Below are 17,367 nucleotides of genomic sequence, written 5' to 3'. Positions count from 1 at the left end.
TCTGATTGTAAAACACATCTGACAATCACAATATTTCATGCCAGAAGAAAAATAGCAGAAAGCACAGCTGAAGGTAAAAGCCAAGTAAAATCCGTCCGTGTGGTAAGTGACCGTCCGACGGGACGACAAACCTGTCCTCCTTTAATAAACTATTAACCAACTTTGGGGGGAAAAAAATAAAGCATCACATTTCTGGAACAATCTCCAAAAATATCAGCATCACAAACAAAAAAAAAAACCAAATCACATATTACAACCGACATGGCATAACAATTTAAATAATTTTAAATATTTTATTTCTTTTTTTTTCTTTTTTTAACTTAATCTTACTACAAATTATACAATAAATGTCCCCTTCCAAGAAATGTAACAAAATGGGAATGATAGTCAAAGGGATAAAGTGGCACAAATTTACCCAACAAGTGTTGAACTACGGCCGACAAAGAGGTAGATTACTTGTTTAACTGATCGTTCCGAGGGGGGGAGGGGTATTGATAAACTATCTGTGATGAATAAAAACAAGGATTACTGCTCTTAATTGTAATGAAAAAAAAACAAAAAAAGGGTCATAAACTTTTTTTTTTCCTTTTTAATTTTTCACAGACCAAATCACTTACAGCGACCGCACAGTACAAATGACAGGTGTGCAATAGACGTCGTCCTTCCATACAAGACTTGCAGGATTTTTGTAAAGACCAATAAGAGGTTTTTTTTTTGTTTGTTTTTTTTTAAAAAAAGGATCTTGGAGGAAAAACGCAGCTCTGTGAGTATAAAAATGTGACATGGGATTTGAAAAAAACGACTTAATAATAATAATAATAATAATATGACTTAAATACTATTCTGTCTGCTAGTGCTGGGAATTCTTGGCATTGAAAAGCGGCCGTGACGTCAGATTTCGGGGCGGAAGGAACGCGGCAGAGCGTTTGTGTCAGATGCAGCAATATTTGCAAACCCTGAATTGCCAAAGTTTTTTTTTCTTTCTATAAAAACCTCAGAGCACAATGCTGAAGATTTGCCCATATTATAAAATATTCACAACTCCTTTGTTCCAAGTCGATCCGTCACAAACAGAACTCCTGAAGACGAGTATCTACGTTCGATGTCCGCAGTCCTATTGGAATGAATGGTTATCGGCAATAAATAATGCGTGTTCTGCGAGGAAGCCGCGCGGGTCGTCGTTTTGTCAGTTTGCAGCCCAAGTTGCATTTTCAGGATTTGGTTGTGTAGTGCTTCCTTAGCGTGATCATGCAACAGATATTCCAACGCGTTTCATGTCCTGGAGGATGCAGATCTAATACAGACTCCTGCAGAGAGATAAAAGGAAAATCATCCAATTATCTGATACAGAATTATAAATCATTTATTACAGATGAGAACACTTTCACACAGGCGATCAGTCCAGATCCATCACACAGATCCAGATTGAAGCCCAATGTACAGTACTGTGCAAAAGTTTTAGGCAGGTGTGAAGAAATGCCGTAAAGTAAGACGGCTTTCAGAAATCTATATTTTAATTGTTTATTTTTTTTAATGATGTGCATATTTTCTTTTGTACGCGTTTCATATTCTTCTATGTATTATATTTTATGTCACGGTATTTCACTATACATGTCCAGTTGTGGTGATGTTTATGATTTGGTAACATCGAGGAGCGTAGACGCAGCGGTCAGGTAATGTAGAGAAGCGTAGACACAGCGGTCAGGTAATGTAGAGAAGCGTAGACGCAGCGGTCAGGTAATGTAGAGGAGCGTAGACGCAGCGGTCGGGTAACATCGAGGAGCGTAGACACAGCGGTCGGGTAATGTCAAGAAGCGTAGACGCAGCGGTCGGGTAATGTAGAGGAGCGTAGACACAGCGGTCGGGTAATGTAGAGGAGCGTAGACACAGCGGTCGGGTAATGTCAAGAAGCGTAGACACAGCGGTCGGGTAATGTAGAGGAGCGTAGACGCAGCGGTCAGGTAATGTACAGGAGCGTAGACACAGCGGTCAGGTAATGTAGAGGAGCGTAGACACAGCGGTCAGGTAATGTAGAGGAGCGTAGACACAGCGGTCGGGTAATGTAGAGGAGCGTAGACGCAGCAGTCGGGTAATGTAGAGGAGCGTAGACACAGCGGTCAGGTAATGTAGAGAAGCGTAGACACAGCGGTCAGGTAATGTAGAGGAGCGTAGACGCAGCGGTCAGGTAATGTAGAGGAGCGTAGACGCAGCGGTCAGGTAATGTAGAGGAGCGTAGACGCAGCGGTCAGGTAATGTACAGGAGCGTAGACACAGCGGTCAGGTAATGTAGAGGAGCGTAGACGCAGCGGTCAGGTAATGTACAGGAGCGTAGACACAGCGGTCAGGTAATGTAGAGGAGCGTAGACACAGCGGTCGCGTAATGTAGAGAAGCGTAGACACAGCGGTCGGGTAATGTAGAGAAGCGTAGACACAGCGGTCAGGTAATGTAGAGGAGCGTAGACACAGCGGTCGGGTAATGTCAAGAAGCGTAGACACAGCGGTCAGGTAATGTAGAGGAGCGTAGACACAGCGGTCAGGTAATGTAGAGGAGCGTAGACACAGCGGTCGGGTAATGTAGAGGAGCGTAGACACAGCGGTCAGGTAATGTAGAGAAGCGTAGACACAGCGGTCGGGTAATGTAGAGGAGCGTAGACACAGCGGTCGGGTAATGTAGAGGAGCGTAGACACAGCGGTCGGGTAATGTAGAGGAGCGTAGACACAGCGGTCGGGTAATGTAGAGGAGCGTAGACACAGCGGTCAGGTAATGTAGAGAAGCGTAGACGCAGCGGTCAGGTAATGTAGAGAAGCGTAGACGCAGCGGTCAGGTAATGTAGAGGAGCGTAGACACAGCGGTCGGGTAATGTAGAGGAGCGTAGACACAGCGGTCGGGTAATGTAGAGGAGCGTAGACACAGCGGTCGGGTAATGTCAAGAAGCGTAGACACAGCGGTCAGGTAATGTAGAGGAGCGTAGACACAGCGGTCGGGTAATGTCAAGAAGCGTAGACACAGCGGTCAGGTAATGTAGAGGAGCGTAGACACAGCGGTCGGGTAATGTCAAGAAGCGTAGACACAGCGGTCAGGTAATGTAGAGGAGCGTAGACACAGCGGTCAGGTAATGTAGAGAAGCGTAGACGCAGAGGTCGGGTAACATCGAGGAGCGTAGACACAGCGGTCAGGTAATGTAGAGGAGCGTAGACACAGCGGTCAGGTAATGTAGAGAAGCGTAGACGCAGCGGTCAGGTAATGTCAAGAAGCGTAGACGCAGCGGTCGGGTAATGTAGAGGAGCGTAGACACAGCGGTCGGGTAATGTAGAGGAGCGTAGACACAGCGGTCGGGTAATGTAAAGGAGCGTAGACGCAGCGGTCAGGTAATGTAGAGGAGCGTAGACGCAGAGGTCGGGTAACATCGAGGAGCGTAGACACAGCGGTCGGGTAATGTAGAGGAGCGTAGACACAGCGGTCAGGTAATGTAGAGAAGCGTAGACACAGCGTTCGGGTAATGTAGAGGAGCGTAGACACAGCGGTCAGGTAATGTAGAGAAGCGTAGACGCAGCGGTCAGGTAATGTCAAGAAGCGTAGACGCAGCGGTCGGGTAATGTAGAGGAGCGTAGACACAGCGGTCGGGTAATGTAGAGGAGCGTAGACACAGCGGTCGGGTAATGTAGAGGAGCGTAGACGCAGCGGTCAGGTAATGTAGAGGAGCGTAGACACAGCGGTCAGGTAATGTAGAGGAGCGTAGACACAGCGGTCAGGTAATGTAGAGGAGCGTAGACACAGCGGTCGGGTAATGTAGAGGAGCGTAGACGCAGCAGTCGGGTAATGTAGAGGAGCGTAGACACAGCGGTCAGGTAATGTAGAGAAGCGTAGACACAGCGGTCAGGTAATGTAGAGGAGCGTAGACGCAGCGGTCAGGTAATGTAGAGGAGCGTAGACGCAGCGGTCAGGTAATGTAGAGGAGCGTAGACGCAGCGGTCAGGTAATGTACAGGAGCGTAGACACAGCGGTCAGGTAATGTAGAGGAGCGTAGACGCAGCGGTCAGGTAATGTACAGGAGCGTAGACACAGCGGTCAGGTAATGTAGAGGAGCGTAGACACAGCGGTCGCGTAATGTAGAGAAGCGTAGACACAGCGGTCGGGTAATGTAGAGAAGCGTAGACACAGCGGTCGGGTAATGTAGAGGAGCGTAGACACAGCGGTCGGGTAATGTAGAGGAGCGTAGACGCAGCGGTCGGGAAATGTAGAGGAGCGTAGACACAGCGGTCAGGTAATGTAGAGGAGCGTAGACACAGCGGTCAGGTAATGTAGAGGAGCGTAGACACAGCGGTCGGGTAATGTAGAGGAGCGTAGACGCAGCAGTCGGGTAATGTAGAGGAGCGTAGACACAGCGGTCAGGTAATGTAGAGAAGCGTAGACACAGCGGTCAGGTAATGTAGAGGAGCGTAGACGCAGCGGTCAGGTAATGTAGAGGAGCGTAGACGCAGCGGTCAGGTAATGTAGAGGAGCGTAGACGCAGCGGTCAGGTAATGTACAGGAGCGTAGACACAGCGGTCAGGTAATGTAGAGGAGCGTAGACGCAGCGGTCAGGTAATGTACAGGAGCGTAGACACAGCGGTCAGGTAATGTAGAGGAGCGTAGACACAGCGGTCGCGTAATGTAGAGAAGCGTAGACACAGCGGTCGGGTAATGTAGAGAAGCGTAGACACAGCGGTCAGGTAATGTAGAGGAGCGTAGACACAGCGGTCGGGTAATGTCAAGAAGCGTAGACACAGCGGTCAGGTAATGTAGAGGAGCGTAGACACAGCGGTCAGGTAATGTAGAGGAGCGTAGACACAGCGGTCGGGTAATGTAGAGGAGCGTAGACACAGCGGTCAGGTAATGTAGAGAAGCGTAGACACAGCGGTCGGGTAATGTAGAGGAGCGTAGACACAGCGGTCGGGTAATGTAGAGGAGCGTAGACACAGCGGTCGGGTAATGTAGAGGAGCGTAGACACAGCGGTCGGGTAATGTAGAGGAGCGTAGACACAGCGGTCAGGTAATGTAGAGAAGCGTAGACGCAGCGGTCAGGTAATGTAGAGAAGCGTAGACGCAGCGGTCAGGTAATGTAGAGGAGCGTAGACACAGCGGTCGGGTAATGTAGAGGAGCGTAGACACAGCGGTCGGGTAATGTAGAGGAGCGTAGACACAGCGGTCGGGTAATGTCAAGAAGCGTAGACACAGCGGTCAGGTAATGTAGAGGAGCGTAGACACAGCGGTCGGGTAATGTAGAGGAGCGTAGACGCAGAGGTCGGGTAACATCGAGGAGCGTAGACACAGCGGTCAGGTAATGTAGAGGAGCGTAGACACAGCGGTCAGGTAATGTAGAGAAGCGTAGACGCAGAGGTCGGGTAACATCGAGGAGCGTAGACACAGCGGTCAGGTAATGTAGAGGAGCGTAGACACAGCGGTCAGGTAATGTAGAGAAGCGTAGACGCAGCGGTCAGGTAATGTCAAGAAGCGTAGACGCAGCGGTCGGGTAATGTAGAGGAGCGTAGACACAGCGGTCGGGTAATGTAGAGGAGCGTAGACACAGCGGTCGGGTAATGTAAAGGAGCGTAGACGCAGCGGTCAGGTAATGTAGAGGAGCGTAGACGCAGAGGTCGGGTAACATCGAGGAGCGTAGACACAGCGGTCGGGTAATGTAGAGGAGCGTAGACACAGCGGTCAGGTAATGTAGAGAAGCGTAGACACAGCGTTCGGGTAATGTAGAGGAGCGTAGACACAGCGGTCAGGTAATGTAGAGAAGCGTAGACGCAGCGGTCAGGTAATGTCAAGAAGCGTAGACGCAGCGGTCGGGTAATGTAGAGGAGCGTAGACACAGCGGTCGGGTAATGTAGAGGAGCGTAGACACAGCGGTCGGGTAATGTAGAGGAGCGTAGACGCAGCGGTCCGGTAATGTAGAGGAGCGTAGACACAGTGGTCAGGTAATGTAGAGGAGCGTAGACACAGCGGTCAGGTAATGTAGAGGAGCGTAGACACAGCGGTCAGGTAATGTAGAGGAGCGTAGACACAGCGGTCGGGTAATGTCAAGAAGCGTAGACGCAGCGGTCGGGTAATGTAGAGGAGCGTAGACGCAGCGGTCAGGTAATGTAGAGGAGCGTAGACACAGCGGTCAGGTAATGTAGAGGAGCGTAGACGCAGCGGTCGGGTAATGTAGAGGAGCGTAGACACAGCGGTCAGGTAATGTAGAGGAGCGTAGACACAGCGGTCGGGTAATGTAGAGGAGCGTAGACACAGCGGTCGGGTAATGTAGAGGAGCGTAGACACAGCGGTCAGGTAATGTAGAGGAGCGTAGACACAGCGGTCAGGTAATGTAGAGAAGCGTAGACGCAGAGGTCGGGTAACATCGAGGAGCGTAGACACAGCGGTCAGGTAATGTAGAGGAGCGTAGACACAGCGGTCAGGTAATGTAGAGAAGCGTAGACGCAGCGGTCGGGTAATGTAGAGGAGCGTAGACGCAGCGGTCAGGTAATGTCAAGAAGCGTAGACGCAGCGGTCGGGTAATGTAGAGGAGCGTAGACACAGCGGTCGGGTAATGTAGAGGAGCGTAGACACAGCGGTCGGGTAATGTAAAGGAGCGTAGACGCAGCGGTCAGGTAATGTAGAGGAGCGTAGACGCAGAGGTCGGGTAACATCGAGGAGCGTAGACACAGCGGTCGGGTAATGTAGAGGAGCGTAGACACAGCGGTCAGGTAATGTAGAGGAGCGTAGACACAGCGGTCAGGTAATGTAGAGAAGCGTAGACGCAGCGGTCAGGTAATGTAGAGAAGCGTAGACGCAGCGGTCAGGTAATGTCAAGAAGCGTAGACGCAGCGGTCGGGTAATGTAGAGGAGCGTAGACACAGCGGTCGGGTAATGTAGAGGAGCGTAGACACAGCGGTCGGGTAATGTAGAGGAGCGTAGACGCAGCGGTCAGGTAATGTAGAGGAGCGTAGACACAGCGGTCAGGTAATGTAGAGGAGCGTAGACACAGCGGTCAGGTAATGTAGAGGAGCGTAGACACAGCGGTCGGGTAATGTCAAGAAGCGTAGACGCAGCGGTCGGGTAATGTAGAGGAGCGTAGACGCAGCGGTCAGGTAATGTAGAGGAGCGTAGACACAGCGGTCAGGTAATGTAGAGGAGCGTAGACACAGCGGTCAGGTAATGTAGAGGAGCGTAGACACAGCGGTCGGGTAATGTCAAGAAGCGTAGACGCAGCGGTCGGGTAATGTAGAGGAGCGTAGACGCAGCGGTCAGGTAATGTAGAGGAGCGTAGACACAGCGGTCAGGTAATGTAGAGGAGCGTAGACACAGCGGTCAGGTAATGTAGAGGAGCGTAGACGCAGCGGTCGGGTAATGTAGAGGAGCGTAGACGCAGCAGTCGGGTAATGTAGAGGAGCAAAGACACAGCGGTCAGGTAATGTAGAGGAGCGTAGACACAGCGGTCAGGTAATGTAGAGGAGCGTAGACACAGCGGTCGGGTAATGTCAAGAAGCGTAGACGCAGCGGTCGGGTAATGTAGAGGAGCGTAGACGCAGCGGTCAGGTAATGTAGAGGAGCGTAGACACAGCGGTCAGGTAATGTAGAGGAGCGTAGACACAGCGGTCAGGTAATGTAGAGGAGCGTAGACGCAGCGGTCGGGTAATGTAGAGGAGCGTAGACACAGCGGTCAGGTAATGTAGAGGAGCGTAGACGCAGCGGTCAGGTAATGTAGAGGAGCGTAGACACAGCGGTCAGGTAATGTAGAGGAGCGTAGACGCAGCGGTCAGGTAATGTAGAGGAGCGTAGACACAGCGGTCGGGTAACATCGAGGAGCGTAGACACAGCGGTCGGGTAATGTCAAGAAGCGTAGACACAGCGGTCAGGTAATGTAGAGGAGCGTAGACGCAGCGGTCGGGTAATGTAGAGGAGCGTAGACGCAGCAGTCGGGTAATGTAGAGGAGCGTAGACGCAGCGGTCGGGTAATGTAGAGGAGCGTAGACGCAGCGGTCGGGTAATGTAGAGGAGCGTAGACGCAGCGGTCGGGTAATGTAGAGGAGCGTAGACGCAGCGGTCGGGTAATGTAGAGGAGCGTAGACGCAGCGGTCAGGTAATGTAGAGGAGCGTAGACACAGCGGTCGGGTAATGTAGAGGAGCGTAGACACAGCGGTCGGGTAATGTAGAGGAGCGTAGACGCAGCGGTCGGGTAATGTAGAGGAGCGTAGACGCAGCAGTCGGGTAATGTAGAGGAGCGTAAACACAGCGGTCGGGTAATGTAGAGGAGCGTAGACACAGCGGTCGGGTAACATCGAGGAGCGTAGACACAGCGGTCGGGTAATGTCAAGAAGCGTAGACGCAGCGGTCGGGTAATGTAGAGGAGCGTAGACACAGCGGTCGGGTAACATCGAGGAGCGTAGACACAGCGGTCGGGTAATGTCAAAAAGCGTAGACGCAGCGGTCGGGTAATGTAGAGGAGCGTAGACGCAGCGGTCAGGTAATGTAGAGGAGCGTAGACGCAGCGGTCAGGTAATGTAGAGGAGCGTAGACACAGCGGTCAGGTAACGTAGAGGAGCGTAGACACAGCGGTCAGGTAACGTAGAGGAGCGTAGACACAGCGGTCAGGTAACGTAGAGGAGCGTAGACACAGCGGTCGGGTAACATCGAGGAGCGTAGACACAGCGGTCGGGTAATGTCAAGAAGCGTAGACACAGCGGTCAGGTAATGTAGAGGAGCGTAGACGCAGCGGTCGGGTAATGTAGAGGAGCGTAGACGCAGCAGTCGGGTAATGTAGAGGAGCATAGACGCAGCGGTCGGGTAATGTAGAGGAGCGTAGACACAGCGGTCAGGTAATGTAGAGGAGCGTAGACGCAGCAGTCGGGTAATGTAGAGGAGCGTAGACGCAGCAGTCGGGTAATGTAGAGGAGCATAGACGCAGCGGTCGGGTAATGTAGAGGAGCGTAGACACAGCGGTCAGGTAATGTAGAGGAGCATAGACGCAGCGGTCGGGTAATGTAGAGGAGCGTAGACGCAGCGGTCGGGTAATGTAGAGGAGCGTAGACGCAGCGGTCGGGTAATGTAGAGGAGCGTAGACGCAGCGGTCAGGTAATGTAGAGGAGCGTAGACACAGCGGTCGGGTAACATCGAGGAGCGTAGACACAGCGGTCGGGTAATGTCAAGAAGCGTAGATGCAGCGGTCGGGTAATGTAGAGGAGCGTAGACACAGCGGTCGGGTAATGTAGAGGAGCATAGACGCAGCGGTCGGGTAATGTAGAGGAGCGTAGACACAGCGGTCGGGTAATGTAGAGGAGCGTAGACACAGCGGTCGGGTAATGTAGAGGAGCGTAGATGCAGCGGTCGGGTAATGTAGAGGAGCGTAGACGCAGCGGTCAGGTAATGTAGAGGAGCGTAGACACAGCGGTCGGGTAATGTAGAGGAGCGTAGACGCAGCGGTCAGGTAATGTAGAGGAGCGTAGACACAGCGGTCAGGTAATGTAGAGGAGCGTAGACACAGCGGTCGGGTAACATCGAGGAGCGTAGACACAGCGGTCGGGTAATGTCAAGAAGCGTAGATGCAGCGGTCGGGTAATGTAGAGGAGCGTAGACACAGCGGTCAGGTAATGTAGAGGAGCGTAGACACAGTGGTCGGGTAATGTAGAGGAGCGTAGAAACAGCGGTCGGGTAATGTAGAGGAGCGTAGACGCAGCGGTCGGGTAACATCGAGGAGCGTAGACACAGCGGTCGGGTAATGACAAGAAGCGTAGATGCAGCGGTCGGGTAATGTAGAGGAGCGTAGACACAGCGGTCAGGTAATGTAGAGGAGCGTAGACACAGCGGTCAGGTAATGTAGAGGAGCGTAGACGCAGCGGTCGGGTAATGTAGAGGAGTGTAGACACAGCGGTCGAGTAATGTAGAGGAGCGTAGACGCAGCGGTCGGGTAATGTAGAGGAGCGTAGACGCAGCGGTTGGGTAATGTAGAGGAGCGTAGACACAGCGGTCGGGTAACATCGAGGAGCGTAGACGCAGCGGTCGGGTAACGAACTGAGCAATCAAACACCACCGATCACATGTCCCCTCAGTTCTACACCTCCGATCTGAGCAGGGCCGGGAATATCAGTCAGCAGCTCTGGCACTCCATCTCCCTCATAATGCCACTTAACTGGCACTCCCCTCTCCCCGACACTCCCCTCTCCCCCGGCACTCCCCTCTCCCCCGGGACTCCCCTCTCCCCCGGGACTCCCCACTCCCCGGCACTCCCATCTCCCCCGGCACTCCCATCTCCCCCGGGACTCCCCACTCCCCGGCACTCCCATCTCCCCCGGCACTCCCATCTCCCCCGGCACTCCCATCTCCCCCGGCACTCCCATCTCCCCCGGCACTCCCATCTCCCTGGCACTCCCATCTCCCTGGCACTCCCATCTCCCCGGGAATCTCCCCTCTCCCCCGGCACTCCCATCTCCCCCGGCACTCCCATCTCCCTGGCACTCTTATCTCCCCCGGCACTCCCATCTCCCCCGGCACTCCCATCTCCCCCGGCACTCGGTCCATATGGTTCCTGTGCAGTCTTTCCTCACTTTGAGGCATATTCAGACAAGCAGACATCTTTCACAATTCTAACAAACTGTAGAGTTTGCTGATCACTTCCAAAGTAACAGAAAGCTCAAGCCAAGAATTCCACTTTTAGAATGTTACTCCATGAAGTAATGGCCTTCTCCAGAAGCTGGGGCCGAGTAATATTCAATCAGCACCATGACTTGCTAAATATAATACAGCAGGTAGAAAAGCAATCAATGTACAGTATTGGGGGTGGGGTATAACGGGCACATGTATAGCAATCAATGTACAGTATTGGGGGTGGGGTATAACAGGCACATATATAGCAATCAATGTATGGTATCGGGGGTGGGGCTGGCACATATATAGCTATCAACGTATGGTATCGGGGGTGGGGTGGGCACATACATAGCAATCAATGTACAGTATCGGGGGTGGGGTATAGCGGGCACATATATAGCAATCAATGTATGGTATCGGGGGTGGGTTGGGCACATTCATAGCAATCAATGTACAGTATCGGGGGTGGGGTATAGCGGGCACATATATAGCAATCAATGTATGGTATCGGGGGTGGGTTGGGCACATACATAGCAATCAATGTACGGTATCGGGGGCGGGGCAGGCACATATATAGCAATCAATGTATGGTATCGGGGGGTGAGCACATATAAAACAATCAGTGTACAGTATCGAGGGTGGGGTATAGCGGGCACATATTAAGGGTGACAGGAAGGACCCAGCATTCCATCTGCTGTACAGCTCTGGTTCCGGACCTGCCTTATACAAATGATAATTTCTATATTCACAGATTTTAAACATTTGACACAGAGAACGTCTGGTGTATTAGAAAGGTTTTGTTGGAATTACCTGGAGTCTTGCTTTCCATCGTCTCTTCGGTCAGAGAAGTCTGTAGAGCTGCGGGTTCGGGGCCCGCCAGTCCTTTCTCGGGATTTCCCACTGAACTTGTCCATCTTTTTCTTCTTTGCCATCTGCTTGGTCTGCAGTTTGTTCTTTTGCATTTTAAGGTGTAACTTTCGTGCCGCTTTGCCAAAGGCTGGTGGGAGGATCTGAAGGGGAGTTTTCTTTGTTTTTTTCCCATCGTGAGCCGCTTGGCTCTTTGATATCCTGACTGGGCTGGAGTTTCTTACAATGGGCAAGTTCTGCTTCTTGGACTTGGCCTGAGGGGCAGCTTTTACACTTTGCTTAGTCTTTATAGGAATTGTGGGTAACTGGATAGGAGGAACGGGTGCTACACTCCTGGCTCGAGTTTTCCCCAAATGTGCTTCTGTTGCTTGCATTTGTATCTCAGTGTCTGCTGTGCGTCGTGTAATGCTGGCTTTGTGTTTCTTGGCATAGGAGGCCTTTTTGTGGGGTTTAGGAGATTGTTTTTTGGTAGACGGAGAGGGTGGCTTTTTTGGACAACTGAATGAGGCATGTTTGTCCAGACTTTTAATGTAGGTGAACTCTCGGTTGCAGTATGGGCAAACATGAGAAGAACCAGACATGCCAAATCGTAGACTTGACTTTTGCTTGGCCTTCTTATTCTTTTGTAATATTGCTTTGTGAATGAGCTGGTTTTTCCTTTTAAGTGCACTCAGTTTGAGTTTTCCTGAAGACATTTTACTTATTTCCAGGGTAAAATTAAGCTTTTTTGGTTGGCCCATTCTTCGGAATGAACTTTTCTCAGCAGGTTCAAGAACCACAACCCCTACACCATTTTTCGGCATCACAGTCTGTTTCAGGGGGATGGGGTTCTTTTTGGGAGTGTATCTTTTTTTATCGCTTGCTGATGCGCACACTAATATATGTTTGTGTAACTCAGGCAAATTGTCCACGCCCTTCCCACATTTCGTACAACGTATAGCTGTAGAGAAAGTCTGTGGAATATTATGGGTTGTAAAGTTTGTTGCCGTTGTACCGATAGCCAGGGGATTCTTGCTATGATACTGAAACGGTGGTGGTTTGAAACTGGGGTAGTGCTGATTAAGACCCATCCGTACATCGGGGTCTTTAGACTTTTCCCCTGAAGCCATAACCTTAATTGTTGTGTACAGCTCCTCAGAAGAGTCATTTAATTCACCATCGTCCTCTGGAGTCATGGGTTCCTCATCCATTCTCTGATTTTGGAGTAGAGTTGCCTTTGTTGGGTCAGTAAAGTTCTGTGGCCTGAGGGACCCGCTTTCCAATTCATGATGACTATACTCTTTATCGGCATGCAAGTCCTGCTGATGTTGTTGCAAATTACAAAGAAAAGCAAACTCCTTTTTGCATAAAGAACAAACAAAAATCTTCCCCACTCCATGAAGCACAGAGCGATGTTCTGTAAGATGGGAAGCGTCTCTGAAAAGCTGCACACAAAATTCACATTTGTAGGGCCATTCTTCAGCGTGCACCACCAGGTGTTTGGCAAGTTCTTTCATAGACACAAAGGGGGATTCACAAACATTGCACACAAAAATCTTATTAAAACCTTCAGAGTCATGCTGACCTGACTGGAAGGAGTCCTTCGAGGCTGCTTCATCCTCGAGTTTCTCTTGTTTAACAAACACCATTGTTGAGGATTCCGAGTTTAAAGAGGGAGATACAATAGATGAAACCACAGACAAGGGAGGAGGAGATGAACAGGTGGATGAAGAGGAGGATGAGGCAGCACAAGAAGAAGAAGAGGATGAGGAGGATGAGGAGGAGGACAGAGTAGGAGGACCAGGTGACGCACAACCAGAAGGATCATCAGTGTTCGGGGAAAGAGACTGGGAGGGTGATGCCGTACGGGAAAGAACTGGAAGAGGAGATTGTGTGCTAGCAGACAGAGGGGATGGACATGATGGAGTGGGTGGTACACTACATGAAGAATCCGGGAGGGAAGGAGCATTCGTAGCAAGAAGAGGTGGTGGATACGTAGTGTCTGTCACAAACTGTGGAGATGGAGAATGTGAAGGTGCTTCTGAAGGAGTCAGGACAGGTGGGGATTGGCAAACTGGGGTACAGGTGCTCTCAGCTGGAGTGAGGGAAGCATCTTCCAGAGAAAGAGCAACATCACCACCTGAGCCAGCAACAAGTTCAGGTAGAGGTCTTCTCTCATCTGTTCTACAGGTAAGCAAAACTGCATCTGGCGGTGAAGCTGCTTCACCCGGCACCTCTAAACCATCATACTCATTCAATAGAACCTTCTTTAACATGCATGTGGTAGGCTTTTTCTTTTTTACTCCAATGCACAAGTTACTCCCTTTGTACTCCTTTCCTTCAGCATCACAGACAGGCTTCCTACCTATGCTGAGGTCAAGCACAGATTCCCAAGGAACCTGGGAGTGGCCCTTGCCTTCACATTTCTGTTTGACTCCACTGGACAAGTCTAAGGGTTGCTGGTTGCAAACATTACCAAAGGATATATTGGAAGTCCACTCTTTATTGACCTTTAGATCCTCACAACAAGGACTTAGGCTCTCCCTTTCATCTTTACCAGACAAACTCCATGCAGGCGAACTGTTGTGACTTTCCAACTTTGGTATTTTTGGACCAAGTCCTTCACTGAAAGAGGTTTTTCCTTCTTGTTTGACAAATTCCTTTAGAGCAGGGCTGTGCTGTGGGGAGCTCGGAGGGGAAGCGGTGCGTCTTTTAAAGCGGTTGGGTCCCGTTGGCATAGAAGATACAGCTGGGCTCAGCTTTGGGATCTCTGATAACAATGAGGGACTCACAGGTGACTTGCTACTTTCCTGTGTCTGTAGTAGCTGCTTAAGTTTTGAAGACAAATAGAAATTTTTCTCTTTTTGGAAGGGCAAATTATCGCCAACAGAAACACTTAATGGGATTGACAAGGAGCAGGAAGGAGTGACTGCTTCAAGGTCGACTTCAGTTTTTATTTTTGACAGTAAAGGAGGGCTGACAGTTCTCCTCTTTTTTGGTTCTAAAATCGCACTGCAGGAAGAGTCACTTGCTGGATTTGGGTTATCGGTTGCAGTCTGCAGTGGTCTTAAGCTTTGTGAAACTTCAACCTTGATGGGAGTAAGCAAGCAATTGATTCCTAAGACCTCAGTGGTGCTTGCCTCCACTTCTATGACATCGCAACTGGTACCTGTGCTGCTTGATGGGATCTTGCCGTCAATGTAGTAGGTGAGGTTCTCAGAGATGTTGTTGGTGATGTCCATAATATAGACGTCATCCGCTTCTCCTTCATCCTCTACTTCTGTACTCGCTACATAAATGTTTTCCACTTGTGGAGACTGCTCTGCCTGGAGGAGTGGATCTTCCAGAAGATGTCCTTTTCGCCTCACTCCCTTCGGGATAAGATGCCGTTCATGGACTCTACGCTGGTGTCTCCTCACGTTTGTGTGAGTCCCAAACACTTTCTTACAGTACTTGCATGGGTGAAGCTCTCGGCTGGACTCTCCATTCTCCTCAGAGAGGACAGAATGGGAGGTCTCCCTGTCAGAATCAGTCATTTTACATTGCAGTCTGGAGCTGCTGTACTCCTCACTGGACTTCAGAGAGTCTATAATATGTTTGTGAGACTGTCCAAGTTCACCAGAAGAGGACACCATTAGTGTTTTCCTTTTAGGGCCAGCCTCGTGGCGTCTCTCGTGCCGTCTGCGGTTAATTTGGGTTCCAAATGCCTTTCCGCAATATCGGCATTTAAACGCATGGTTGACGGTGGAAATGTGTATGTGCATGTGCCTCTCTAGCCCTTGTTTTGTGGTAAATTTCCTTTCACAATGCTGGCATGGAAACATAAATCCCTCAGACGGCTCCCCATTGACATCTCCTTTGGGTTTAGAGGCTTTAAGGGGCTTCTTCTTTGGCGAACCTTCCGGAGTCTCATCAGATGTACTTCGGAGGTCATCCAGCAACTCTGCACTCTCTTCTTCCTGATTAATAGAATCTCGCTCTGATCCATCCCTTCGCAGTTCATCAGCAAGCTCCAACTCAGCCGTGGCATCTTCAACACCTTGGTTGTCTGGCAATGTCAGCAGTTCCAGAGCCGGGATGGAGATATTTTCTGGAAGGACATTTTGATTCACCATTTCTTGAATCACAGCTGTTTGCTCTAGAGACAGGACCGGGGAAGCCAGAGTCTTGGTATCATCTTCATTGAGAGCTGCAAACAAACAAGAAAGAGATAAATGGAATTGTGAACCTCGGGAGCAGAGAAGGTTAGACACACCTCTGAAAAAAAACTTCATTTTAGCTTAGCAATGATGTCATCAACATTTACTGGAGACCCCCAACTGCTTGGTCCTATCTAGGATGAGTGCAGACCATGGCAGTGATAAGTGTGAGCACAACGCTCTGTTGCAGCTCTGGGACCCCGATAGATGACATCACATTAGTGTTGCAGAAAACCTCTGTCGTGACATCATAAGGTTAACCCTTTATAGCAGCATCAGTGTGCCTTGGTTAGCTGGGCGATAATTCTATAACTACATTGCCTATATATACACTATATACTGTATACACATTTCTAATTCTAGGCTAGCAGATGGACAAAAGTATTTCTTTCCCTGTGTACAGTACAGATCACATGATCAGCAAGTGCTCTGATTGGTTCCCCCTGGTCAGAGATCTGGGCTATCAGTAACATGAAAAAGAATGTAAAATAACCGTCTCTGTGCCGAGAACAGCGCCCTACATAACAGCGCCCTACATAGAGAGAACAGCGCCCTACATAGAGAGAACTCCGCCCTACATAGAGAGAACTCCGCCCTACATAGAGAGAACTCCGCCCTACATAGAGAGAACTCCGCCCTACATAGAGAGAACTCCGCCCTACATAGAGAGAACTCCGCCCTACATAGAGAGCACAGCGCCCTACATAGAGAGCACAGCGCCCTACATAGAGAGCACAGCGCCCTACATAGAGAGCACAGCGCCCTACATAGAGAGAACAGCGCCCTACATAGAGAGAACAGCGCCCTACATAGAGAGAACTCCACCCTACATAGAGAGAACAGCGCCCTACATAGAGAGAACAGCGCCCTACATAGAGAGAACAGCGCCCTACATAGAGAGAACAGCGCCCTACATAGAGAGAACTCCACCCTACATAGAGAGAACAGCGCCCTACATAGAGAGAACTCCACCCTACATAGAGAGAACAGCGCCCTACATAGAGAGAACTCCACCCTACATAGAGAGAACAGCGCCCTACATAGAGAGAACAGCGCCCTACATAGAGAGAACTCCACCCTACATAGAGAGAACTCCACCCTACATAGAGAGAACAGCGCCCTACATAGAGAGAACAGCGCCCTACATAGAGAGAACAGCGCCCTACATAGAGAGAACAGCGCCCTACATAACAGCGCCCTACATAGAGAGAACTCCACCCTACATAGAGAGAACTCCACCCTACATAGAGAGAACAGCGCCCTACATAGAGAGAACAGCGCCCTACATAGAGAGAACAGCGCCCTACATAGAGAGAACAGCGCCCTACATAGAGAGAACTCCACCCTACATAGAGAGAACTCCGCCCTACATAGAGAGAACTCCGCCCTACATAGAGAGAACTCCGCCCTACATAGAGAGAACAGCGCCCTACATAGAGAGAACAGCGCCCTACATAGAGAGAACAGCGCCCTACATAGAGAGAACAGCGCCCTACATAGAGAGAACAGCGCCCTACATAGAGAGAACAGCGCCCTACATAGAGAGAACAGCGCCCTACATAGAGAGAACAGCGCCCTACATAGACAGAACAGAGCCCTACATAGAGAGAACAGCGCCCTACATAGAGAGAACAGCACCCTACATAGAGAGAACAGCGCCCTACATAGAGAGAACAGCGCCCTACATAGACAGAACAGCGCCCTACATAGAGAGAA

At 50.4% G+C, this 17,367-nt stretch overlaps 1 protein-coding gene across 1 annotated transcript in view; it reads right to left on the bottom strand.

Moving 5' to 3' along the window:
- Positions 1 to 477: 477 nt before the first annotated feature.
- The window catches only part of PRDM2 (PR/SET domain 2), a gene marked incomplete in the record, with an annotated part of 84,192 nt that continues 67,302 nt past the window's right edge, over positions 478 to 17,367 (bottom strand). Inside the window, 2 exon segments of the mRNA XM_073603736.1 lie at positions 478 to 1,307; positions 11,417 to 15,641. Of these exon segments, the coding sequence (XP_073459837.1) occupies positions 1,295 to 1,307; positions 11,417 to 15,641 (4,238 nt within the window).

This window comes from Aquarana catesbeiana, linkage group LG10 (assembly GCF_042186555.1).
Source record: "Aquarana catesbeiana isolate 2022-GZ linkage group LG10, ASM4218655v1, whole genome shotgun sequence".
Taxonomy (NCBI): Eukaryota; Metazoa; Chordata; class Amphibia; order Anura; family Ranidae; genus Aquarana; species Aquarana catesbeiana.
The sequence above is the reverse complement of the archived record's forward strand: the minus strand, read 5'-3'. Positions and strand labels throughout refer to the sequence as shown.